At 32.3% G+C, this 27,619-nt stretch overlaps 1 protein-coding gene across 1 annotated transcript in view; it reads left to right on the top strand.

The window, feature by feature from the left end:
- SI (sucrase-isomaltase) overlaps window positions 1-21,876 on the top strand; it is a 90,039-nt gene extending 68,163 nt beyond the window's left edge. The window contains exons 37-48 of the mRNA XM_031961114.1: window positions 826-964; window positions 3,824-3,957; window positions 7,198-7,232; window positions 7,322-7,438; window positions 9,283-9,431; window positions 14,627-14,711; window positions 14,794-14,850; window positions 15,264-15,388; window positions 19,115-19,203; window positions 20,212-20,261; window positions 20,601-20,768; window positions 21,724-21,876. Of these exons, the coding sequence (XP_031816974.1) occupies window positions 826-964; window positions 3,824-3,957; window positions 7,198-7,232; window positions 7,322-7,438; window positions 9,283-9,431; window positions 14,627-14,711; window positions 14,794-14,850; window positions 15,264-15,388; window positions 19,115-19,203; window positions 20,212-20,261; window positions 20,601-20,768; window positions 21,724-21,795 (1,220 nt within the window). The 3' untranslated portion in view covers window positions 21,796-21,876. The remainder of the gene's footprint in view (window positions 1-825; window positions 965-3,823; window positions 3,958-7,197; window positions 7,233-7,321; window positions 7,439-9,282; window positions 9,432-14,626; window positions 14,712-14,793; window positions 14,851-15,263; window positions 15,389-19,114; window positions 19,204-20,211; window positions 20,262-20,600; window positions 20,769-21,723) is intronic.
- The last annotated feature ends 5,743 nt before the right edge of the window (window positions 21,877-27,619 follow it).

The raw sequence follows: 27,619 nt of genomic DNA, 5'->3' as shown, positions 1-27,619 counted from the left end.
TCACTGTGAAATGATTATAAGTAAAAATGAACCATAAATATCAATTATGTTAAGGGATAGGATTGGGGTCTATTGAAGGCAAGAGTTATGACACACTCCCTTTTGCAAAAGCATTTCTCTTATTGTGTCACAGAATCTCAGATTTTTTCGAAAGTCATCAAGAGCCATTTATTTTTATTGTTGTCTGAGTAAATATTGCTAATAGGTATTCATCCAGCTTTTTCCTGAAGCTCTCAAGATAAGACATCTTTTTTTTTTCACTTTCAGATAGCTTCATTTTTAGGAATTTGTTTTATCTATATAGATTTTGATTGTTGGCAACTTCTACTTATCACTATTACTTCAGTCCTTTACAATCCAAATCATGTTTAAGCTAATCTTCCACATAACAACCATGCAAATATTGGAAAAAAGCTATAATTTTTCCCCCTGAGGATGTTGTTTTCTTCATTTTAAGTCATCTGTCTCCTTTCCCTCTCCTCCCCCCTCCCTCCCTTTTCTCCTACCTCCCTCCATCCCTTACCCTCTTTTTTCCTTCCTTCCTTCCTTCCTTTTTTCCTTCCTTCCTTCCTTCCTTCCTTCCTTCTTTCCTTCCTTCCTTCCTTCCTTCCTTCCTTCCTTCCTTCCTTCCTTCCTTCCTTCCTTCTTTCCTTTCTTCTTTCCTTCCTTCCTCTATCGTTCCCACTTTTCCTCCCTCTCACTTTTCCTCCCTCTCTTCCTCCTCCTCCTCCTCTAATACTAATAAACTATAAGAGATAAATCAAATTAATACTGTTTTTTTTTCTGATAAGGTAATGGTGTTGCTTTTTAATTGCTTATTCTTAGACCTAACAAAAAGAGGAGAAGGATTGCATTTCAGAACAATGTGCATGGAAACGGAACAAATCTTGAGTGATGGAACCTCAGTATTGCATTATGATGTTCACAACTTATATGGATGGTCCCAGGTGAAACCAACTCATGAGTATGTCATTTTTTTTCACAATTTATGCTTCTGTAAAACTATCTGAGGCTTTATCCTTTTAATATAATTTTATTGCATTATTTTAATATAATAGTATTACTCACTAATATATGCCAGGTTAATGTACACTTTCTGAATTTCACATTTTATATAGATGAAGAAACTGAATATTGGAGGTTTACTATTTTCCTAAGGTCATATAAATTGCAAGTTTACATAGCCCTCATGTGAACTTAAGTAATATAATATCATTTTCTACTGTACCATTTTGCCACCGGGAGGTACAATGGAGAGAGCACTGATCATAGCCCAGAATATTATAAGTTCAAATCTAACTTGAGACATTTTCTAGCTTTTGGACCCTTGGCTAGCAACATAACTTCTCCCTTCTTCAGTTTTCCCTTCTGTAACATGGAATAATGATGATAATAATTAAAGTTGTGAGAATATAATGCTATAATATTTGTAAAATGCTTTATAAGTTTTAAAATTCTAAATAATAACAATAACAATAATATTATTCATTATAGTGTCATTAATATTATCACTCTAGGAGAAGTCAGATAAATAGATGATTGACATTTAAAAGTTATTAGGAATATTTAGTATACATCTCTATGTTAGGATGATAATATACAGAAAATTTACCATGTTTTTCTACTAAAATACCTTGATAACACTGAGACAAAGCACTAGTTTGAATGGACCAAAATCTATAGGAATTTAGTAATAAGAGTAATTAGTGTCAATATAGTTGTTCTGTGTGCCAGGCACCATGCTAACTGCTTTACATTTATCTTATTTGATCCCTACAACAACTCTGGAATATAGGTGCTATTATTATTCTCATGTTACAGATAAGGAAATTGAGTCAAACAAGGCTAAATGACTTGCCCAGCATCATACAGCAAGTAATTGTCTGAGGACAAATTTGAACTCAGGATTTCCTGATTCCAAACCTGGATTCAATCCTCTGGGCCAACTAGCTGTCAATTAACAAATTGTCACATTGATCACATGAATTAACTAGATCATTTAATTTTTAAAAGTTCACTGGAATAAATCCATTGAGACATATTTATCAGGCTTTTTATAAAAACTGATTCAAGAGAATGGCTTCTATCTAGTTGTTTTAAAAAAAAGATAGGATTCTTAACTAGACATATTAAAATGATAATAATTTGGTGTAGTGCTTATTTAAAAAAAAGTAGGGCAGGTAAGTGACACAGTTGGTAGACCATCAGGTCTGGAGTCAGGAAGTCCTGAGTTTAAATCCAGCCTCAAATATTTACTAGTTGTATGACTCTGGGCAAGTGACTTAATCCTCTTTGTCTCATTTTTTTTTTTTTTATTTGTGAGATGAGCTGGGGAAGGAAATAGAAAATGACTTTGTATCTTTGACAATAAAACCAAATGGGTTCTTTAAGAGTTAGATACAACTGAACAATAACAGTTTATTAAAAAAACTCCAAAAACTCAAGGCAGTACCACCAGGATATTTTTAATGACAATCTTCTGTCTAATCCAATTGAATTAATTAATTAATTAAGCACCCAATTTTGGGGGTAAAAAGACAACAGTCCTTAAAAAACTTCTGTTCTATTGGTATACTTTGACATGTAAACTGATAGTTAAATTATTACTATCAATGTCATATGTCAGCAAGACAGCTTTAAGGATTATATTTGAAAATCACAGTGGGGGAAAAAAAAATTCACATTCACCAAGTGGATAATTAAGGGAGGATGAAGAACATAAAAGCAATGTTTTCCCTATTTGAATATAGCTTAACAAACTTTATTGCCTTCTAATTTAAATAGTTTATTTTAATTTTTTGTTTTCAAATTATTATTTTTTTAATTTTCAGTTTTTCAAGAGTTCCTTGATAATATGTTCATCCCTTCATATCAGAGTTAAATGAAGGTTAAATGTTTCAATGCAGAGTTTTTGTGAAAGGTTCATGTTACTTTATAGGAAGGATAAAATTAATAGCTAAGCCTTTGGTTTTTTTTTTTGATGAATACATTAAATACACACTGTTTTGTCAATACACATACATGTTTGTGTATATATCTAATATAAAATGTATGCTTATATTTTTGTGTATACATTATGCACATATACGTATTTATATATATATATATCATCATATATATATATATCATCATATATATATATATATATATATATATATATATACCATCTTCTTTTATATATTTCCCATTTTGTAGAGGTACTAGATGTTTGATTGAAGCTGTTGTATTTGCTTGAAGTATTTTTCTAATTTTTATTATTATCTTAATTTAGTATTGATTTTGACCTTTGATCTAATGATCTTATAGTATGATATATGATATACTACTCAAGAATTTTCTTCCACAGAAGTAACTTATTCTAAAGTTATTTCTACATTAGTAATCGATAGTTTTAATTTAATAAACTACAGTCATATTCTTTGTTGCTGTTGTTTTTTGTTATATTGATTTTCAAACTGAATGTAATATAATCCATTTGAAAGTTATCATTTCTTTATTTCAAACAATATTTTCTGAGAAAAAATTAATAATTTTGTCACATTCTAATTAAGCAGATATAGTCTTTATTTATAGAAATCTATAAAATGACAAGTCAAGTGAATACTGATAGTCACTTAGTTCTGTTAATTGAAATGTTAAGGAACTTACAGCATAACATTTAAACTTGGTTAATTTCCCACATTGTAATAATATAATTATAATTTTTAAAGAAAATATTTTATGTTAGCATGTACTTCATAATTTGAATGGTAAATCAAATGTTTCCCATGTATTAAGCATATACTTAATCTTTTTACCTTTTTCATTCCCTTTATTATGTTAGTGCCTTGCAAAAAACAACAGGCAAAAGAGGAATTATTATCAGTCGTTCCACATATCCTACTGGTGGTCGATGGGGAGGTCACTGGCTTGGTGACAATTATGCAAACTGGGACAATTTGGACAAATCCATCATTGGTACGGAGCGATTATTAACTATTATAAACCATTTATATTTGGATCATCATGGTTAAGATTTCTGATTTTGTTTTTAAAGATAATATTAGGTATTTTCAAATGTTTTGCTGAAATCAAACCAATATTTAAAACATTTTCTTATTCAATCTGTCTACTACAAATTTGAGTACTTCAAAGATCTGTGATTTCATCTGAAGATACTTCTCTCACTGCCTCTGAATATAACCTTTATATAACAGTCTGTTGTATTTTGAGATGTGTGGTTGAAGAATTCATTAATTTACAGCAAACAAGGTGATGAACAATTCTTTCTTCTTTTCTCACCTAACTAGAATTTCAAGGGCCAATCACATGCATAATCCTATTATTGATCTGTACAGAAGTTTTGACTTTTCCTGTTTCTGATTTAAGTCTATATGCCATTCCTTCTACAGGCTGGTTTCCTAAACCCCATTCTGCAATGCTTACTGTGTTGGTGATAGTTTCAGTGCAGACCCCTGATGGTTTTTAGGTGTCCTGCAGTTTCAAACTGAATTCAAGTGATCTGTCAGCTTCAGCCTTCATAATAACAGAGATTATAAGCGCATAATACCATGCTAGACAAATCATGGTTATTTCTGGATTTGTCTTGGTTCATATTTGAATAAGACATCTTTATTTCATTGTAGGATCTATCCTCAAATAATTCTAATTTCAACGAATCTGAAAAAAACTTGATTCTCAAGATCTATAACATGTTTTAAAGAAGCCAGAGTCTGGCTTCTTTATATAATACCTGAAAGACCAGTGTAGTTATGAAAGAAGGAAAGAAAAAAAAAGGAAATGGATGAGAGAAAGGAAGAGTGAAAGAAAGGAAGAGATGAAAAAAAGAAAGCAAAAGGGAGAAAATAAGTCAGGAAGGCAAACAGGAAGAAAACTAGATAAGAATTAGAAAAGAGGGAAGGGGAAAGAAGAAGGGAATAAAAGGAGAAGAAAGGGAGGAAAGAATAAAGAAGTTTCATTGACTGTCAATTAGAATATGTATAATGAAACAGTCTCTTTGCAGGAATCTCCATAAACAACAGCAGAAAAAAATTTACATCAGTTTTCCTTGAAAGTTTCAATATATGCAGTTTTTGTATGCAAAGAAAGCATTTGCTAATAATCATTGTTCTGACAGGTATAGATTGTTTTCAGATACATTCCTATGGTAAATTAAAGCCCAAAATATTTATTTAAAATCTTACAATGTACAAAATCTTATAATGTATAAATTTGTCATCATGGAGCTAGATAACAGGACTTCATCACTACATGGAAAGGAAAGTTTATAGGAGTCTGTGTTAGAGGAAAATAAGAAATGTCATTGGAAATTAGGACAGTGTTCTATTCAGCCCATGACTTCATTCTGGAAAAAAAAATCACCAGGAAAGCTTCCTTTCCAGAATGTAGAAATATTTCCCAGTGTCAGTGTCCCAGTAATAAGCCATTACAGCTCTGACAGTAAGGGTTTTTTCAAATCTCCTTTTAAGATTGCCTATGTTGGCCATCTGAAAGATTTTGGATTAACAATAGTATTGCATATATTAAATTAGGAAGAAGTCAAGGCCTGTTATACTGGATTTCTGGATCCAGTAAGATCCACTAGGATCTTTACCCAAGATCCTACTGTAAGTAAACAAAAGAAGTGGGATTCAAACTCCGGTCTTCATGCTATCTCAATCAGCAAACATTTATTAAGGCCCATGTACCAGAATCCAGAGATAAAATGATAAAAATGACAATACCCTTTGTGTTGTCAGAAATAACTCAAAGATACCTGAATAGACATACATATTTTTTTAATTCACAGAATTCTTCAAAACAAACTGAGGTCCTATGAAATCCACTTATATTCCTTATTTGTCAAATAAACAGACTTTTTTTCAATAACTGCTGTTTTCTTCATAGCAGTTCTGTCTCTCTGAGGTTTTTCCCTTTCATTTTCTTTATTTCTGTCTCTTAGTCTCTGTTCATCTTTCTTCCTTGATAACCTCCCTCTAATTTTCTTTCCTATTTTGCCAAAATATGCTTCATCAATTACCTCCTCATTTTTTTTTAAATTGAGGTTCAATTCAATAAAGTTTTGCAATCATCCTTATAGGAATTATGACATGTCCTGTAAACTTCAACAACTTTTCTATTTAATATCATATATTAAAATGTTTCAGTTGTACATTTCAGAGAGTGTTAAGTTCAGAAGAAATTGTGTTGGAAGTCAACTCTTACTGTTTTAAAGATAATTTCTTTTATTTTTGCTATTGATGGATAGAAGACAATGTTTACAGAATTCTAGAGCAAGAGATCTGCAAAATTAAATTCATTCAATTTTAAGGAAATAATCATTGCTCTTAATAAAGTTATTTAAATGGCTGCAAGAACTATTTCCACAAATGTGAGTTCCATATTTAAATTAATCAGAAAATCCTCTTTAATTTCAAAGAATACTCCTTTTAAAAAATATTTTAATTTTTTTTCCTCTAAAAGCAATGGATGTACAGCTGAAATATATTCCAATAGCTATCATGTTTCATAGAATCCAATTATTTATGTTTCTTACTATTGTCATAAAAGAGATATTACTTTCATGGAGATTTAAATGCTATTGGCTAAATACAATACTATTCCATAAAGAAAATAATATTGTTGATTGATTTGTATATTTGATATAATTTAAATAATACAACAGTGTGCATATTTATATGGAGACTTGGATTTATAGTCAGGAAGACAAAAGGTTGGATTTCACTTATAATATCAACTATGGTATCCCTTCTAACCATGGTTTCCTCATAAAGTAGAAATAAGGGATTATCAAGCATTTATTTAGTGACTACTATTTGCTATGCATATTTACATTTAATACCTACCTCACAGGGATTTTTAAATTCTCAAAGTAACAATGCAAGATTTCCCAAAAATTGTTATTGCTGTTGGTGCTATTACTGCTATCGCTGTTACCACTACTACTGCTGCTATTGTTACTACTACTACTGCTTTTGCTGATACTTCTACTCCTATTACTTTTGTTACTGCTACTATTATACTATTAGTAGTACTATAATTGTTGTTGCCACTGCTGCTTACTACTACTCTTACTGATACTGCTACAACTATTATTGTTATCATTATTGTGCTGATAATAACATGGGAATTAAAACCAATTGTAAAATGCCTAAGGAATCTGTAGCTTATTAAAGTCATTTTTTCTTTCTGTTTTAGGCATGATGGAGTTTAGTCTCTTTGGGATATCATATGTAAGCATCATTGTTTTACACATTTTTCTACTTTAGTAAGTTAAAAAAAACTGAATTAACATTGGATTTAAAATGGCAATGTGTTACAGACTGGTGCTGACATCTGTGGCTTCTTCAACAATTCAGAATATGAGCTGTGTGCCCGGTGGATGCAACTTGGATCATTTTATCCATTTTCTAGAAATCATAACATTGCATTTACTCGGGTATGTAGTCAATGTATTCATGTTTCCCTGACTCAGATATTCTCAATACTTAATTCCATCCAGTTTCCTTAATTGGGTCTGTAAAAATCCCTCTTTAGGGAAAATGGCTTTAACCAAGAACACTTAATGCCAAATGAATAGCAAGTTAATCTTATAAATGGATGATTGAATGAATGGCAGTATAGAATTGTGAATTTACCAAAAAAAAAAAAAAAAAAAAAGTTTGGTTATATTCCATACATGATGCAATTGCACAGTGATTTGGAATGAAGCTAACTTATAATAAATAGCATCTTTTATATAAGAATAACTCATATTTTTACACTTTATCTTATTTTCCCTCATCTTCCACATAGTACTAGTGTTATCTTGGCCAGCTTATCTTTTGGTGTTCTAAGACTATAAATTCCAGCAAAGATAGAGATCTGAATGTAAAGGGAGTGTCCTTTCTTGACAGTCACTTAGCCATTACAATGACTGGTTCAGTTTCTACCCCTATTTTTTTTCTTTTTTTTGTTTTATTTTTGTAACAACTATTCAAAACAGGTCCTGTGGACATTTTTACCGCCATTTTTCAAATGAAGAAAATGTCCAAAGATTATGATGTTCCCCCCAGTCACACAGCTAATTAGAATCAAAGATAGAATTGGAATCTAGCTTTGTTTGACACCAGGATTAGTATCACTCTTCCATGTTACCCAGCTTTGCTTAAGTTTGGTGATGCTGATATACTCACATTCAGCTAAAACTGGATTCAGGTCTCACAGCTGCCATTGATGAACCATTAGCAAGTCACTTTCCAATCTAATAAATCCAATAAACACTTATGAAGTTCTTCTTATCTAAGAGTAAGATGGGAGGAGAGGATACAATTAATAAAAAAAAGATAATTCTTACCCTCAGAGAGTTTACCTTCTAATGAAGAGATAGGTCACAAAAAAGTGAGGAAAAGAAAAGTGAGGGGAAAGGAGGAAGAACACTGGGGTTACCTGTAATGGAAGCATTTTATTCATAGGGCTGGAAAACACCACAAGCAAGGTAATAGATGCAGAGTAGAGTGCAGCAGCCCAGTTTCTGCCCTTTATAAAAGAAGATATTGGCAAGAGTTTGGTAGTACTTCCTACAGCTCTCCAATCAGAGAAAGAGGAGGATGAGAGAAGTGATGTCAATCAAGGCTCAAGTTAGCAACAGATTGAGTAAGAAGATGCTTTCTTCTCTTTGGATGCATGAATAAACATATGTCAAACTCAGTTACCTCATCTGCAAATTGCAGAGGTTCAATGAGATGACCTTTCAGATGAAATGAAAAAACATTTGATGTCTTTGCCAGTATAGGCACATTGTCTATAGAATCATAGATAATTCTTTGATCATTATTATTGTTATTATTTTTAGCTAAACTCTAGGTATATAACCCTTACCATTTAAACTGATACATTAACCATGGAAATACAAACTGAACTTTATGTCTAATATCTTCATGAAATTGACCATATTCTGAATTTAATAATATCAATGGAATTAGATTTACATAAAATTCATCAGTTCATTTTTTTGCATTTATAAAAGCAAAAATGTCAATGAATTTATCTATCCATTTATGTGTTTATTTAAATTTTTTGATTGTTGTCTGTTTTCAACAAATAGGATAAAGTTCTTTCTATATACATGGCTTGGTGGTTGGCATTAGGAATCTAAAAAGGAAAAAAAAAAACTTTTTGAGGGCAAGTTTGCCTTCAAGGAACATGGAATATATACTTTATGCCATTATTGTTGAATATCGTTGTGGATAAGGGGAGAACAAAGTAATATAATTATAATAATGTGCTTTTCAACTTGTTCAGAGACAAGATCCTTGTTCTTGGGATGAGCCTTTTAAAAATATGTCCAGGCATATTATTAACATAAGATATAATCTACTGCCCCATTTCTACACAATAATGCATGAAATCCATGCTAATGGTGGCACAGTCATCCGTCCTCTCCTACATGAGTAAGTATAAATAAAGCTTGGATATATTGCTGTGCAGATTTAATTTTAACTAAATTTTTTGCTTCTTCCAAAATCTTCAATTATGACTTTCAAAAGTCTTTTTTTGTCATTCTTGAATTTTTTTTAATATATGAAATTTCTAATCACAATTGATCACCTCATCATATGTTGTTACTGTGTGTAATGGTTTTCTTGTTCTACTTATTTCACTTATAAGTCTTTCTAAGTTTTTCAGAGAGCATTTGGGTCATAATTTTTTTTTTCCCTTAAGGATTTCATATATAGCTTGTTCTGTTTCTTTTTCACAAGATAGGTTTATTTAAATCTGCCATTTTCTCTTCTATTGTTCTCTATATATTTGAGAAATCAAATGTGCGTGTGTGTATATATGTATATGCTTTTTTTGGAGGACACAGAAGATTTTTTCCCAGATTTCTGTTTATCTTATGATCTTGATTGTATTGCTTTTGTTTGTGCAAAGCCTTTTTAATTTAACATAATCAAAATCATCTCCTTTATATTTCATAATGTTTCTATTGCTTGTTTATTAATGAGGTTTTCCCTTTTCCATAGATATGATAGGCAGATTATTCCTTGTTTTTCTAATTTGCATATGGTGTCCCCCTTCATGTTTAAATCATGAAACTATTTTCACCTTGTCTTGGTATATATGGTGTGAAATGTTGGTCTATATATATAGTTTGGGTCTGAGTGTTTTCTTATTTTGTCAGCAGTTTTTGTCAAATAATGAGTTCTTATTCTACAGGCTGGATTTTGGGATTTCTCAAGCAATAGTTTACTAAAATCATTTACAACTGTTTCTTGTGTATCTATTCTACTGATTCACCACTCTATTTCTTCAATAGTACAAAATAGTACTGCTTTATAATAGTTTGAGATTTAGTCAACTTCCTTTTTTTTCATTAATTCCCTTCATGTTCTAAATTTTTTCTTTAAGGTAAATTTTGTTTTCCTTTTTAAAAAAAATCAAATAACTTTTTTTTCAACAGTTTGTGCCAAATTTTACTCAGAAATTGTCATTTTTATTATATTGGTTTGATCTACCCATGTGCAAACATTTTCACAATTGTTTAGATCTGACTTTATTAATTTGAAAAATGTTTTGTAATTATGTTCATATAGTTCACAAGTTTGTCTTGTCAGGTAGACTTCCAAGTATTTTACATCGTTTGTCTTTACTTTAAATGCAATTAAAAAAAAAATCTCTTGCTTCTGGACTTTGTTGATCATGTAAAGACTTGCTGATGATTAATGTGGATTAAGCTTATATTTATGTTACTTTGCTAAAGTTGTTAAATATTTCAAGTATATTTTCTAAGGTTCTCTAAGTATTTCATTGTATTATATCATCTTCAGACAGTTTTGAGTCCTCATTGCCTACTTTATTTTTTTTCTCCTTTCTTATACTATAGCTAGTATTCATGGATTGAATAACAGTAGTGATAATGGACATCTCTATTTGAACCTTGATCATATTGGGCAAGCTTCTAGCTTATTTTCATTACTGTTTATGCTTGCTGATGGTTTTAGCTATTGCTTATGCCATTCCCTTACATTTTCCTTATACTTGGACTCTTTATGAACCTTAATAATAGTGTTCTAATTTTTAAGAATTACAAATATAATTTTTCCATGTTGGGTTGCAAACAGTTTAGCTTCATTAAGTCCCTTTTTATTTATTTATATTTCTATTAAGCCTTGATATCAGAGATCATTTGTTGTTGTCATCTAGTTCTAGTCTTCTTATGAAAGATTGAAATCCTCCTATATCATTAAATGACCATTTTTTCCTCTTTGAAGTATTATACTTAATTTGTCTGGGTAAGAGATTTGTGGTTGTAGTCCAGGTTTCATTGACTTCTAGAATATTATATTCCATGACCTCCAGTCTTTCAGTGTTATAACTGCTAATCTTGATTATGACTGCTCAATATTTCTTTGTTTCTTTCTGACCACTTAACAGTTTTTGTTTTTGTTGTTGTTGATCTGATAGTTCTGAAATTTTGCTATAATATTGCTTGGAATTTTCATTTTGGGATTTTTTTTCCCTGAGATTATTAGTGGATTCTTTCAGCAACTCTTTTGCCTGCTGGCTCAAGGATATCAGGGAAGCTTTTCTTAATAATTTCCTGAAAGATAGTGTCTAAGTCCTCCTTATTATGACTTCCAGGTTGTCCAATAACTCTGACATTATCTCTCTTGGATCTATTTTCCAGGCCAGCTATTTTTCCAGTGAGGTATTTTACACTATCTTCTATTTTGTTATTCTTTTGAATATGTTTAATTCTTGCTATATCATTGAATCATTAGCTTCTACTTTTCTAATTCTACTTAAAGTTTTTTTTTTTTTTACTTTTTCAAAGCTGTTGACTCCCCCCCATAATTCTTTTATTCCAATTCCCATTTCTTTCCCCATTTTTCCTTCTAATTTTCTTATATGATTTAAAGTTCCCTTTTGAGTTCTTCCATGAGTTCTTTCTGATTTAAGACCACTGTCTTTTTTAGAGTTTTGCCCATAGGTATTTTGACATTAATGTCTTCTGAGTTTATGTCAAGATCTTCCCTGTTACCATAATTACTTTCTTTGGTCAGATTATTTTTGCTTGGTGTTTGTTTTGCTCATCTTTTTTTTTTTTTTTAAACTCTTACCATTTCTTTTAAATTTGAGCTTTGCTCCCAGGATGAATGAGATCTTGCTCAGATCTCTTAGGCCAGTGATTACAGATGCTGGCTAATTACCTGGTGCTGCAGTGATATTTCCCTGAGGCTCATTAGGAATCCTCAAATCTGGGGTTATCCTAAGGGAATTAAGTGAGGGTGACTAATGCATCAGGGGGTCTTGCAGCTCATCTAGGGTTGAATCAGTGTCCTAGTGCTAGTTTGGAGCATATTGAAATAGGTGATATGTTTCTTTGTTTCACTGGGGTTCTGGTGGGGGTGATATGGCTACTGGAAGCTATCTATTTTCCTAGAGTATATGGAGGTCTGACAATTGTTTATTTGTCCCAGGCCATGTAGAAGTACACTGTAATTCTTTGAATCTGGAATATACACATTCTCTTGGCTATGGTGAGGCATGTTACGTATCTCCTTCTTGGCATTTGCTCTCCCATAGTAAGGCTCAGCATCTGCCCCTGGTTTGCTGAGGTGGGATTTGCTGGTACCTTCCTGAAATGCTTCCTATCCTGAACTAATTTCCCCTTTTACCCAAGTTAGACAAACCTTTTTCATCATTCTTCCAAGTTTATTGGGGTAAAAGATTGCTTCACCTCCTCATTTTGCTGGTTCTGCTATTGTAGGATTTGTTTGGGGGCAATATTTTATGGTTGTTTGGAAGTGAATGAGAGAGTTACAATGAATTACTGCTTACTCTGCCAGTGTGGCTCCCAGAAGTTGTCCCCAGTTTTAGATATACTGAGTTTACAATGTCTACAGTAGCTTACTTTGAAATGCTCAATAGACAATTGGAAATATGACAGTGTAACTTAGCAGAGAGATTAACATTTGATAGGCAGATCTGAGAATCATCTGCCTAGAAATGATAACTGAGGCAATGAAAGTTGACAAGATCATAAGAAGCTATAGTGTGAGGATCAATAATAATAGATCACACTTTAAAGTTGCATTGTGGCAAATTACCTTGCCCAAAATAATAGTAAGAAAAAAATAGTACACATATTAGTCCCATTTTACTTGTCTTCACATGGACAGTGGGTCTAGAACTTTGGATTCAGGTCTTTTGGCTCCAAGTGCAAGGTACATTAAACTGTGTCTATTCAATCTCTCCAAATGGCATAATGTATTCTATTCTAATAATAAAGCAATGGGTAAATTCCAGTGGTGGCAATGATTAATGGTTATAATTTTAAAATAAATTCTTCTTCTTCTTCTCCTCCTCCTCTTCCTTCCTCCTTCTCTTTGCTTCCCCTCCTCCTCCTCTTCTTCCTCTCCCTTCTTCCTCCTCCTCTTCCCCTCCTCTTCTTCATTCTTATTTTTCCTCCTTCCTCCTCCTCCTCCTCCTCCTCCTCCTCCTCCTCCTTCTCCTTCTTCTTCTTCTTCTTCTTCTTCTTCTTCTTCTTCTTCCTTCTTCTTCCTTCTTCTTCTTCTTTCTTCCTTCTTCTTTCCTCTTTCTTCTTTCTTCTTTCTTCTTCTTCTTCTTTCTATTGTAATCCTCATTCCAAATAATATCTCTGAAATTTTATTTGGATATCTTTACCCAAATAATTATGTACAAAGAACAACTATATACAAGTTAACTGGGAGGTCATCTCAAAGGAAAGATACTAACATTAAAAAGGGCCAAGAAAAGCTTCTTGTAGAAGTTCAAACTTTGGCTAAGATTTGAAAGAAATTAAGAAAGCAATGATGTAGTAAGTATAATATAGATAGTTCTAGGTAGAGATGAGAGTTAATAAAGCACATGGAACCATAACATGAAATTTTCTGTAGAGAGTCACAGACAGTGGGGGAACTTTCAGTGAGGTATAAAACCCTCTAGCCCAGAGGGAACCACCTGACAATGTCTGGTTTGCCTTGCTATCATCTCCCCTTGGGACATCTGATCCTTTCTGAGAAGTTGGTGGGGGCTGGCATGTCCATTTGTGTTCTATATGAAGCAGGAATACTTATAGTAAAGAGAGGCATTTACATATTAATAGTATGGTGCTTATAGTTAGTACTTGCTCAGTGTGCTGTGGTGATGTAATTGGACTAAGGTATTTAGGGACTTGAAATGAATGGATTCCATCTTTGACCATCCACACATATCTCCTGCTTCATCACACCTCCATTAAGATCAAGGACTTGGGCTGGTCCCGAGATCCTCCAGAGAACTAGTCTGGCTGGTATATTTTGGTACCCCAGTGTGGGGGGTCTAGAAAGCATAGTATATTTTGGCACCCCAACTTGGGGGCTCTATAAACCACACTATAATTTTCATTGTTCACTTCTTTATTTTTGGATAGTTTTGGGGGCAATTTTCAATGTAAATGATGTGTGTATTTTGTACTCTGTACGCCTTTATTTTGTTTTTTCATATGTATGTGTTCATGTTTATCATATGTTTTCTATAATCTGTCAAATACAGTATGTTCCTTTTAGCTATAATTTCTCAGAATTCTTTTAATTCATTGCAAAATATGTATGATGACTAGTTACATGTTTACTATTTCAAGGTTCTTTGATGATCAGGAAACCTGGTACATTTTCAAGCAGTTTCTTTGGGGCTCAGGCTTTTTGGTCAGCCCAGTTATGGAGCCTGTAAGTATAGAAACATCATTATTTCTTTGATGGCTATTTAAAACTGGATTATGTTTGATACTAAACTGTTTTTAATTTTTAGGGGTCCACTGAAGTAAATGCATATGTACCTGATGCCCGCTGGTTCGATTACCACACAGTAAGGGATGAATGTACTTTTTCTTTCAAAATCCACTTTAGAAAACTCCTAATGTAGTCATAAAAAAGGAAGGTCATAATGCAAAAAAGATTAAAGCATCCATGACAGCTCGGGCCAAGTGTGCAAAAATTTTATGAACTACATTACATAGACAGAAATGTTAGTATAGTGATGCCTTTGATTTTTTTTAATCTTACCATTGCTTGTTTTTATGAAGAAACACCAAAAACACACCCACACCACATTATGTCAAATGGATTGAATGGAGATAAATAAGAATCCTAATAATGTTCTTTGAAATTGTATTTATTTTATATAAAAATATTTGTTCATGTTTGATAGGTTCTTGTGAGTATATTCTCTATAGTTCCAGTTATTCTTCCTAATATTTTAACCCAATCTCTTCCATTCAGGGACGTGATATTGGAATTAGGAAAACATATACAAAGTTTGACGCTCCTCTGCATAAAATCAACCTCCATGTCCGGGGGGGTCATATTCTTCCTTGTCAGGAGCCTGCCCAGAATACCTTTCATAGGTAAGAAAAAGTGAAATGAGAAATGAGAAATGCTATGTCTAATGATTGGATGCCTCATATTCAAACAGAAAACCCTCAAGGTCTAAAATATATATGAAATCTTTATGTACACTTTATTTTTACTAAATATAACAAAAGATACACTGAGTTTCTTGCTTAGGAACAACACTACTTGTGAACAAAATTTTACTTGTGAAGCTTTTGGATTTACCACAGGCTATTACAGCTTTCTATTTATAAGCTCTCCTCTGCCAATTCTACCATCATTGTTTCTGGTATTTTCTAAAATATTAATTCTTAGCCTCCATTGTTGTTCAACTTCTGCCTCACTACCTCCCTAGATCCTAACTTTGTGATTGATTGACAACCCCTTGCTACCATTTACTGGCAAAAGATCCAGACCACAACTGCCACCAGCAATAATTCCTTCATACCACTAATTCATAAGTTCCAAAATCATCATCTGTCCCATTACATGTTGACTCCATTTAGTAATCAATTCTTTTCTTCTTTAATCCCAAGAACTGGAAGTTCCCATTAAACTTCTGGTCCAAGAATAGGAGGGGGGTTTGGAGGTGTAATTTTCCTTCTTGAAATTTCAAGTTTGGAATGGAAACATACACTCATAAATATCATATCTATTAAAATAACATTTTATATAAATATTATAGACACTACAACTCAGGTGCATTTCTTGTCAATTGGACTTTTGCAATATCCTAATCATAACATGATTTTTATGGGAAAATGAGTTACAAGTTCCAGATAATCAACTAACAAATGAACTTTCAGAGCATGACCTGTTCATAAATTGTTGCTTGTCTCTCTAATCACATATTCAATAAGGATCCATCAAACACTTATTGTGTCACAGGCATTTTCTAGGTTGTGGAGATGCTAAAGAAAACAAAAATATAACTCCTGCCCTCAAGAAGATCACATTGTAATTGGAAAAAGAGCATATCAATAATTATGTGATATATCTATCTCTATCTCTATCTATCTTTCTATAGAATGCACATATAAATACACACACATACATAAGCATATGCACATAAACCTACTTACACCCATTCATGCATATATGCATCCATCCATGTGTGTGTATTTATGTGCGTGTGTGTATGTATGTGTGTGTGTGTGTGTGTGTGTGTAAACATCTGCAGAAGGTGATGTTTAGAAATTTGAGTGTAGTCTTTACAAAAATCAAAGAGACTAGGAGGTCACCTTCTTTAGTAAAGAGTAAACATTTTTTTATGCATGAAGGACAATATTTCCAAAGACATACAATTGGTAGTAAGAGTGTTATATTTGGTGAGCACCAAGTAAGTCAGTCCATATTATCTAGACTGGAGAATTACAGAGAAGAGAAAAATGTAAAATGATTAGTTAGCAAGGAAGGAAGAGACTTGCCCACGACTGGCTTTAAAAGCCATCCAGAGAATGATCTTGGAGATAATTAAGGAGCCAGTGCAGTTTATTGAATGGGGAGATGACATGATTAGAGCTGAAAAAGAAAATCATTTTGGTATTTTGAGTGAAGAAAGGGTTAGATTGGGAAGAAATGAGACAGGGAGTTGGAAGACTGTTGTGATTATCCAAATAAGCAGAAAAGAGGACCTACGTCAAGGTGTTGGCTGTGTGAGAGGAGAAAAGAAAGTAGGCAAAAGCATGTGGGTCCTAGGATCCTTTCCTATTTTGCTACTCTTGTATCTTGACCCCATGTCCCATTAATAGAAGTTTTTTCTATCTTCTAAATATTGTATGTATTTTCTATCTTCTAAATATTGATGTTGATTTTTTCTGAAACATTAAATGGGTTATGAGAAAGGGCCCACTTTCCCTATTATAGAAGGCAATTCTTCCAGTCTCCCACACTTGCAACCTATGGGTCATCCTGAAATTCTTATTTCTCCTCCCTTCCTTCCTATCTAATCTGTTGTCAATGTCTGCCAATTTCACCTTTATAAAATCTCTTGGATACACCCCCTTCTGGCTTCAAATACTGCCATCATTCTACTGCAGACCCTCATTATCTGATGCCTCACCTATTGTGTAGCTTGCTGTGTAACTATCTGCCTTGAGTCTCTTCCCCTTCTAATCCATCCTCAATTGATTATTCTAAATAGTAGGCCTACTCATGTCACTTTTCACCCCAAACATATAGCTGCAATTACTCGCTATTCTCTCTAGCATTTAATGCAAACATTTTATTTTGCATTTAAAGCCCTTCATAATCCATCCCCTTCCTACTTATCTAGTCTTCTCATACCTTATTCCCCAATATACATTCTAATCCAATGAATTCTGGCCATTCCAAGATACCCCAAGTCTTGGTTCTGGATATTTTGACTTCCCTTGTCTGAAGTTCAGATGATTGATCTCCCTAGATGAAAGTTTAGCTTGTCAACTAAAATCTCGCCTTCTACTGACCCCTTTTAATTCTAGTATCTTCTCTTTGGTACAATTAACTATTCTTTATATAGCTTGATTTTAATATATTTATTTGTATATTGTTTCTTCCCCTAAATTCGCAGTTCTTTGAGGGCAGAGATTATCTTTTGCACCTTTACTTATCTCCAGTTATTAACACAATGTCTATACACATAGTAGGTGCTTATTAAAATTTATTGATTGATAATTGAAATATGATATTATAAATAATACATATATGAATGCACATACAAATATAATTGTATAGCAACATATTTTCTTTTGTAACCATGTATGTTCCCTATGCATTTTTTTGACAAATAAAATTATTCTGAGAAGGGTCCATGGGTTTCACCAGATCTCCAAGGGATTCTATGATTCTTCTCCACCCCCAGCAAAATAAAAAGGGATAAGAAACTCTATTCAAGATAGAGAAAATATTGGATAAGGAATGATGTTGGCCTTGGCATCAAAAAGACCTGAGTTCTAATCATTTTTCTAACATGTCCTAGCTGAATAACTTTGAACAAATCATTCTTTTGTACCAAAAAATATTCCTACGATTTCTCTGTCTATCATAAATATTCTATAGTTTCATCATTTAATATTTACCAAAATCATAAATCTTTTTGGTCTGTTTCTGTGCTAATATTAATTTAGATGCATTTAAGAGTTTTCAAGATAAGATGAATCCCTCATTTTAGTGCTTTTCCTCATTCCCTTTCATCCCAGGGTTGTTGTAAAGATAAAATGAAATAGCCAATGTAAAGCCCTTCCAAAAGTTAAGACATATCAATACTGTATCTCAATATCTTTATCATCACTTACCTTTTTTTTCAATGTTAACATTTTTATATTTACTTCTGATACTTTTCTTCCCTAATAACAGTTTCTTGGTTATTGAAAAACACATATCTCTCCATCTTCTGTGCACATTAAACATCAAGGTCATAATTCATAATATGGTTTGGAGGAGAGGGTAACATGAAGGGAGGATAATTGGGCAAAATATGAAAATGAAAATATAATAAAGTTATCACTTGATTTTCCTTTGATCTATACAATATTGTTTTTATTTGTTTGGATTTGTACACAAGGGCACTTCCCCAGATTGTACTCAGGGTTTACTAATCAGGGTCCTTCTTTATAAAACAAATAAAATGATGATTCACTGGCTATGGTGTACAGTGGAAATGAATTAATTTATTGTTTATATATTTTGCATAGTTATTTTTTTAATAGCTTTTTGTGACATAATTAAAATTAAGCATTCTGGAAATGTTTTTCTTACAGTCGAAAAAATGTAATGAAACTTATTGTTGCTGTGGATGATAACAAAATGGCACAAGGATCATTGTTTTGGGATGATGGAGACAGCATTGGTGAGTCTCACTTTGCTACTGGATAGTACCACATTAGTATCTCTGATATTGCCAGGGCGCTAATTATTCTCTTTCTTCTCTCCCTTTATTCCTTAGCCTTTTGGGTAAAGTAGAAATTTAGTATAGTTACATCTCAGGTGAGTGAGTATAAAATGAGCTTCATCATTCTATCTAGTCCCACAATGGGGTCATACAAGAGGCTATCTTTTTTGACTAACCTTGTGTGTACTGGAGGGAGGGAGTATGATCACTAAAGGTCATAGAATAGAAAACATAATCTAGAGCATACTGTTTCATACATAAGAATTGAGTTTTATGGGACATACAACACTTTCAAGAGAAAATGCAAGGCTCTCATCCTTATAAATATATAGATATATAAACAAAATATTCACAATATACATATAGTTTGCATGTGTACACGGATATGCACATACATGTAGAATATACACACATGTGCACACACATGTAACACACACAAATACATATACATGCATGCATATGTGTATATAGGCATATATAGTTTGGTGAGGTCTGTTATCCAGATAAGGTTTATTATTTCATCCAGTCACCAACTGCTCAATGTAATGAGCTCCACCATTCTGTTTCTCATATAAATAACCGCAAAGAGAATAACAATAGATCTTTATATAGCACTTGTAATTGTAAAAGATTTAACAAAGTTTTATTAAATTATTTGAAGCTCACAAAATCTTCATGGTGGTAAATAGTCCAGGTCTATTTTATCCCCATTTTACAGATGAGGAAATTGAGTCTAAGAGAAGTTAAGTGTTTGCCACAATCATACAGTTAATGAGTGTTACAGCTGAGAATCACAGAGTATTTCCTTAGTTCCCAAGTCTAGCACCTTATCCTCTATGCTTTGCTGGAGAAGTATATCCATGTGGATTTTTACCTATTTCAAGTAATTCTTAAAGGGTGGAGAAAAATATTTTTGTATTCTTTCATGCTTTTCTATTAAAATGTTTTGTCTCTTTTTAAAAATAGATACGTATGAAAGAGGCCAATACTTATCAGTACAATTTAAGTTAAATCAGGTAAGAATCACTCTAAAATTACCTTTATTGTTTTCTTGACTTTGTGGGGGGAAATTTGTGTTTTCACAATATTCTGAAATTGGTAAGGTATTTCTTTTTCAAGGTAATAACCATATTACAAACTTCAAGGGTGAGAGAACAAATGCATGTAACCCTTTTATTTAACCCATTTGGTAACTTATGCCTCATGTTATAAATATACACTAGTATGTATATATATTATATATATATTATATATATATAATATATATACACTTCATGTTTCAGTATGAACTTCATGTTCAGCCCATGTTAAAATTATTGCAACTTAAACATTGTCTTTCTACTACAACTTTTCAGACTACTCTGACAAGTACTGTCATACATAATGGGTATTCAAACCCCAGTGAGCTGAAGCTTGGGTATATCAAAGTATGGGGAAAAGATAAGACTCTAGTTTCAAGTGTGGAACTCACATATGATGGCCTGACTGAAAACCTCCCCTTTACGAATGATCCAAGCAACGGGGTAAGATCATAATAAAGATTCCAATTATATAAAAATTCCTTTTTGAATTTTTATGCTTCCTAAAATTAGAGAGCTAAGTTTTGATTGGAAAAATAACATTTTTCATCCTCCCCTTCTTCTTTCATTATTTTCCTCCTCTTTCCTTTTGTTATATTCCCCATTCTTTCACTTCTTTTCTTCTTTCTTTCTTTTTTCTGTAGCAACAGTTAGTTGTCTTTGAGTAGGAGGACACACTACGGGCTTGCTTTAATCGATATATAATCCTCTTTAAGCAAATTTTCCTGAAACTAATGTGGACTAGTTAGGTTTAGTTTGTTTTTTAAGTATTTGAATATTTTCTTATGGAAGAGGGATTAGTTTTCTTGTTCCCAAAGCATAGAATTAGGAGGAAAAGAAAAAAAAAAGTGTCAGGATGGGACATTTAGATTTTATGAAAGGTGAAAAAAAATTGTTAAGGGAAATATTTCAAAAGAACAATTGGCTTCAAAGGAAAGCAGTAGCATTAAGGTTATGGTTTTAGAACAAAGGAGAAAGCATTAATACTCAAGAATGTGCTGTTAGAAAGTAGGTGTCTCATATAGGACCATGTATTGCAAATTGCTCTCCTTTCCCTCACTTATCATTCCTCTGGGAAATTGTCAAACAAAGACTAAATCATGTCTTTAGAACTGATAGAGGCTTTCAAAATCATTGATCCCATTTGCCTCATCTTAAAGACATTCTATTTGTCTTAACTACCTTTGTGGCTTTAGGCAATTTTCTTCCTCCCTAATCTTTTCTTTCCTCATTTATAATGAGAAGGGGGTTGGACTAGATTATTAATGTCTCTTCAAGCTCTAACAGGCTGTGTTTCTTTAAAAAAAGTTATTTTGATGGTATTATTGTTCATTAATATCCTAGGAATATAAAGTTCTGAATGACTACTAAAGTTGTATATTTTCTTTAACTCTCCTAGATATTAGACATTGATCTTTCTAATAAAAATGTCATCTTGGAGAAAAACATAGAAATTTCTTGGAAGCCATGAGAACCAAATGTCAACTTCGATTTTCAAAAGAAAGGATAAATCTACTAGAATTTCAATTAATATCTAAATTTTTGTCTTAAAAAATCCCTCCCCATGTAATATAATTAAATATTGTGAAATATATTTAAAAGATATTAATTTTTGTGTCATTTTTTATTATTCTAATTTAAACAGATCTAAAAGCCTATTTCTTTGGTGAATGGTTAGAATAATTTCAGAGATATCATGCTCAGAGATATGTCTGTCAACTATTTACTGAACATGTCGATTGAAATTAACCAAGTGGAAATTTAAAAAGCAATATTTTATTTTCTTAGCTATTACAGAAATCTTCACTTATTTACTACATCAAGTTTTTTTTCTTACATCTAAATATAGTTACTGTTTCTATTCCTTTATGTTTTGCAAAGCACATTGCAAATATTATCTACGTTACTTTCACAACAATCCTGAGAGGTGTTAGTATTATTCCCATTTTACAGATGAGTTTGAGAAAGGTTCATCAATTGCCCAGAGTCATACAGCTAACCTAATATCTGGATCAAGATTCAAACTCCACATTCCCAGTCCTGCCCATTTTCCATATACCACCTATCAGGCATGGAAGTCCAGGAATTGTTGAACGGAAAAGCAAGAATTCAGAGCAGGATGCTGATCTATTATAAAGCACAAGAGAAAAAACAAATTTTGACATTTCACTTTTGTCCATATATTTTAAAAAGATAAAATGGTGGTCATTCTCCCTGGTGAACCGAACTACTGATGGTATCTCTCTTCTTGTTCAAAATTATTTTCAACTAAGTAGGTATTGTTATTTTTTCCAGTTACACATACACACATTATATTCTCTTAAAGAATTTAAGCTCCTTGAATACAAGGAATATATTATTTTCATCTTTTCATCTCTAGAGTTTTATCATAATGCCTGGCCCATAGCAAGTCAGGTTGTTGATTAGTGGACTGATTGATTGGGAACTCATAAGGAACTGAACACAAAGAAGGGATTGTACAAACCTATCAGACTACTAGAATCTTATTCGTTACTTCACTGCATTTGGAATTCTTTCCAAATCGGACTCACTCTCTATTCTTCTCTAACTTTGGAGCGACATTGACTGGGTGTATAAGAGCCATGAGTTTCCTTACTCTTTAAATAACTCAGAGTTAATTGGCACCTCCATAAAAGTGTGCATTCTAAGATAGCTTCCCTGTCTGCATACAGTTCTCTTCTTGTTCATACTGTGTAGGTTCTCAGGGCTTGATGTCTGTGCTTGCTGTTAATAAAAGACATTTCTTTAAGTTTGCATGAATAGGTCCTAGGATGGCCCACTGAAGAAAGCACATACTCCCAGAAGAGTAGATTCTCTTTGAGTAAACATTTATCTTCATTCTTAAATGAAAATTAAAAAAGGGATGGGATGCATTTAAAGGTTTATAGTGAGATATCTATTATTATAATTCATAGATAGAAGAAATCTTGTTCAAGAATAGGGAAGCAAGGTATCAATCCCTGGGAATACAAGCAGGGCATCTTTGAATGGTCCCCATCATGATATCCCTGAAGAAACTACATAAAATAAATAGTTTGTTTATCTCAATAAAGATTAATGGGAGGAAGGAAGATGAAGAAGGAACATGAGGAAATGAAGAAGAGGAAGAAATGAAAGGAAGAAGAAAGGAAGAAGGGAAGGGAAGGAAAAAGGGAGGCAGGAAAAAAGGAAGGGAAGGAAGGAGAGAGGAAGGTAGGCAGTGAAAAAAGAAAGGAGGGGGAAGGAAGGAAAGAAAAGTGTAACCTTATGGAAAAGTGCTGCCTTGGAATTAGAAGAGAACAAAATTATAATTTAAACTCTGAAACATATTCTTGGGAATACGGTGAGTCAGTTTATAGCTGTGGACCTTATTTTTCACTTTTTTTTTTTTTTTTTTTTTTGCTGAGGCATTTGGGGTTAAATGACTTGCCCGGGGTTGTTCTACCATATTTTCATAATCTACTCCCATCCTTCATTCATTACACATACACACACACACATTCACATTCCCTAAGTAAAGGAGAAAGTATTTATCAAAACAAAATGCACTTATAGACTAGTTACTCTGGGAAAATTTTCCATCTAAATCCAGTGTGTCCATCTTTAAAAAAAGAAAAAACAACAACAACAACAAAAACAAGTTTCTATTTACTGTGAATTTGATTTGAAAAGCAAGTATTAAATCTTTCCTATGACAACAAGAATAAAAGGATGGAATAGATTATAATGCTCTAAAATTCTCATGTTTGCATTCCAGGTGTTAAGGCCTAGAGTTTTAAAACCCTGAAAGAAATCAGGGGAATGAAATAGCAAGGAAATCTGTTACAGCTGAGCCTAAATCTCAAAGTTCATTCTTCCATGCCAAAATTCACATGTTTTATTTAAATCTTACATTATAAGTCATAGACCTATTCTTCTCTCTCACCTGGTTCAACTGTTTTTCTCTTTCTTTATGAAATATTGCCTTCCTCAAAGTCCAATCTCAAATGGAGCTAAAAATTATCTTCCCAGACCATTTTTACCTCCTGGAGTACTTACCCCTAAGAATTTTTATTCCAAGCTAGACCTCTCCTATTACTCTGAACCCTTTCCCATCCTACCTCATTGATATATGATTAAATATAAGAGTAAAATGTTCTTTAAAGTAATATTGCTCTCAAATCACATGAGAAAAAACTGCGTTCAATCACTGTTAATAAGATAAAGCAAAGTAAACAACTTTGATGGCTTAAATCATGCCCAGAAATTTGACATGAGTGTCAAAAAGTAGAAATAATCACAGTTGGAGATGCAATAAGAAGACATGGATAGTAATATATGATGTATGGATATATGAATTAGGCAAATCAGTATGAAAAAGAATTTATAATTATGTAAGAATTATCACTCAATTGTTCACACTCTTTGAAGCAGAGATCACACTACTGAACTTATATCATAAGGAAGACAAATATAGAAATAAAAGCACCACATATAGCAAAAGGATTTTTGTCTGTTTGGGATTTTTGTTTTGTAGTACCCAAAAAATACAACCTAGAAGGTAACTGGCTGCTTAATGGGTTGATGAATGATCGAACAAGCAATGGTATTTATATATAATAGGATATTATTGTGTTATACATACACATACACATACAAAGGAAGATTTGTACCATCAGATTCACAATGAAATAAGCAGAAATAGGAGAAAAATAAATCTTTCAAGGAATTAATCAACAAAAACTTATTAAAGTTATTTATTAAACATAGAGGAAATTTCCTTTTGTAGCATCTGGGATAGAGGGAGAATGGTGAGCCAGTACATGTCTTTAAACCCTTTAATTCTCTCAGATAACTTGAGGATATTTGGAGCTTTATGAAAAATGGGGAAAAGTTACAATAATGTAAATGAAAAGAACATTTAAAAGATATTTGAATATTGTACATATTCTAATATATAATCTAGGTGCTGGCAAAGGGATCATGAAATTTAGGTCCTCCTCTTTTGGTAGAAAGTTACTTGGGGGTGGGATTTTGCTCACAATGTTAGAGAAGGTAATTTTGTCACTTGGTTTTATTTAACTGCTTTTAAGAGTTTATGAATTTGGGATGGAATGGGTATATACAGAAACCCATATGATTTAAAACAAAAGGTGTGATTTAAAAACTCTTCATGCCAGGCGAGCTATTAACATGTAAACTAAATAGTCATTCAAATTGTATTTTAGAAATAGATTCCATATTTTTGAAACTTTGGTATCAACACATCAATAACCTTACTATTATTTTCATACGTGAAATTAAAATATTTGGACAACCTTGATTAGATTAGGCTAACGGATGTAAGGAGACATGAACTTTTTGTGACAATTTTCCCAAAGGATTATTTTTGTCATGTGACTTTTCTTTTTAACAACTTTTGCCACATAAATTGGATCTGAAATTTTAAGGCCTCTCACAATAAAATAATTTTCCATCTTGCAATTCTTAGATTAAACATCTTTTAACAATTCTTCAGACTGAGCCTGTTTTACCTAGTTTATTTTTGTCTGTTCTTTTTTTTTAATTCTATTATACAAATGACTTTTATTAGTATGTTATAGTAATTTCCTACTACTATGCCCTTTCTATGAAAGACAAACAAAATCATCCTATACAGAATCTTTAGGGAAGGACCTGACATGATACCTAATATTCTATCTTAGTAACCAACCACCTCTCTGTAGTGAGATATAATAATATTTTATTTTACAGTTTCTGGAGCTCAGTATTTATACTTCCTGCCATTACTTTGAAAATACGCTTTTGACAATGTCCCATAAAAAATTCCGCTTCCTGCTCTTTGCTTCCTATCCTACCCTCATTTTATCTATAATTTAGCTTCAAATATTTTTTTTTCCTTCTCTTTAATCTTATTTTCTTTACTATTCAGAAAACCACTATCTAGGTATTGTTTAATAATATTTGTTGCGTGGATTGTTACTTATGCCTTCTATTTTGCTGCTATGCCTGCTATTTTATTACTGTGTATTTATACCTTATCTAACTTGACTATAAATACATAAAGGGCAGATGTAATGCATGCCCTATATTCTCAATATAATGATATGCACAATAATAAAAATATGTATTTCTTCTACATAGCTTGTGTTACATTTTTCAAGGGGCTTTAGATTTTTTTCTTTAAAGCTGTCTTTCTGTTTCTATCTTTATCAATTGTTTTTTATTACTGCAGGTTTTCTACTTTGTCTGCTTCAGACAATTACTATTGCTATTTTTGCTTTTACTTTGCTATTAATTTTGCTATTACTTTGTCTTTAAATTTGGTTTGTACAAGAAAGTGGTTTTTCTTTTCTTTGGGGCTTGAGCTTTAATTTTAATAGAATTACTTCAGACAAGAATAAATTTATGTAAATTAAGCATGTTCATGTGTCCATTATTTTTTGTATGACATATTCAAGTGATATAACTATGAATTTGAAGAGAGTTTACTAAATGTTCTGTTAAAAAATTTTAAATAAATATTCTGAGCTACGTATGTAAGATTTTTCAAAATTAGAACTTCATATACCTTGTCTCTGTTAAGACTTAAAATACTATGAAATGGGTAGAAGTATTTTCAGTCCTCATTTTATGCATTTGGAACCTGAGTCTTAGATATATTTAGTGACATGACTACTATTCTCATTCAGGAATCCCTGACTTTCTTGATGTTCAAGAGCAAAACTATACCTTAATATGGATTCTCAGATGCTTACATGAGAAATATCATTGTTTCGCTAAGTCCTAAAAGAATGTTCCTTGAAGGTAATGGTTGTCTCTGTTCTCAGAGACTAAACTACCAGAATGCTTGACATATAATAGGCACTTCTTAATTAAATAATTGATTGAAGTATATAACCATGGGCTCTATCACTAGGGACAAGCCACTTAATGTCTCAGTGCCTTAGATGAAGATCTGAAAGAGTTGCTGATCAGCATTAGTAAAATATGCTTATTCCCTGAAATTCTTTGACACTGATATAATCAAAGTTTCTGAGATATACTTTTCTTCTCCCAAAAATACAAACAAAAATCAAAATCACCCAATTGCATATTTCACACATATCATTTTCAATAAAACAAATGGAGTCATCAACTCTCTTTTAAAATCACCTTCTAATAAAGATTTATGCATAGACTCACTGATAACTAATATAGTTCACTGTGATCAAATGATCAAAGTCCAAGAGTGTGTTTTCCTCCAATTAAGCTTTTGTTTAAATCAAAATTACATTTTAAAATATAAAATGAGTATAAACAGTTGCTACTCTTTA

This window comes from Sarcophilus harrisii, chromosome 3 (assembly GCF_902635505.1).
Source record: "Sarcophilus harrisii chromosome 3, mSarHar1.11, whole genome shotgun sequence".
Classification (NCBI taxonomy): Eukaryota; Metazoa; Chordata; class Mammalia; order Dasyuromorphia; family Dasyuridae; genus Sarcophilus; species Sarcophilus harrisii.
Note: the sequence above shows the minus strand (reverse complement) of the source record. Positions and strands in the feature narration are given on the sequence as shown.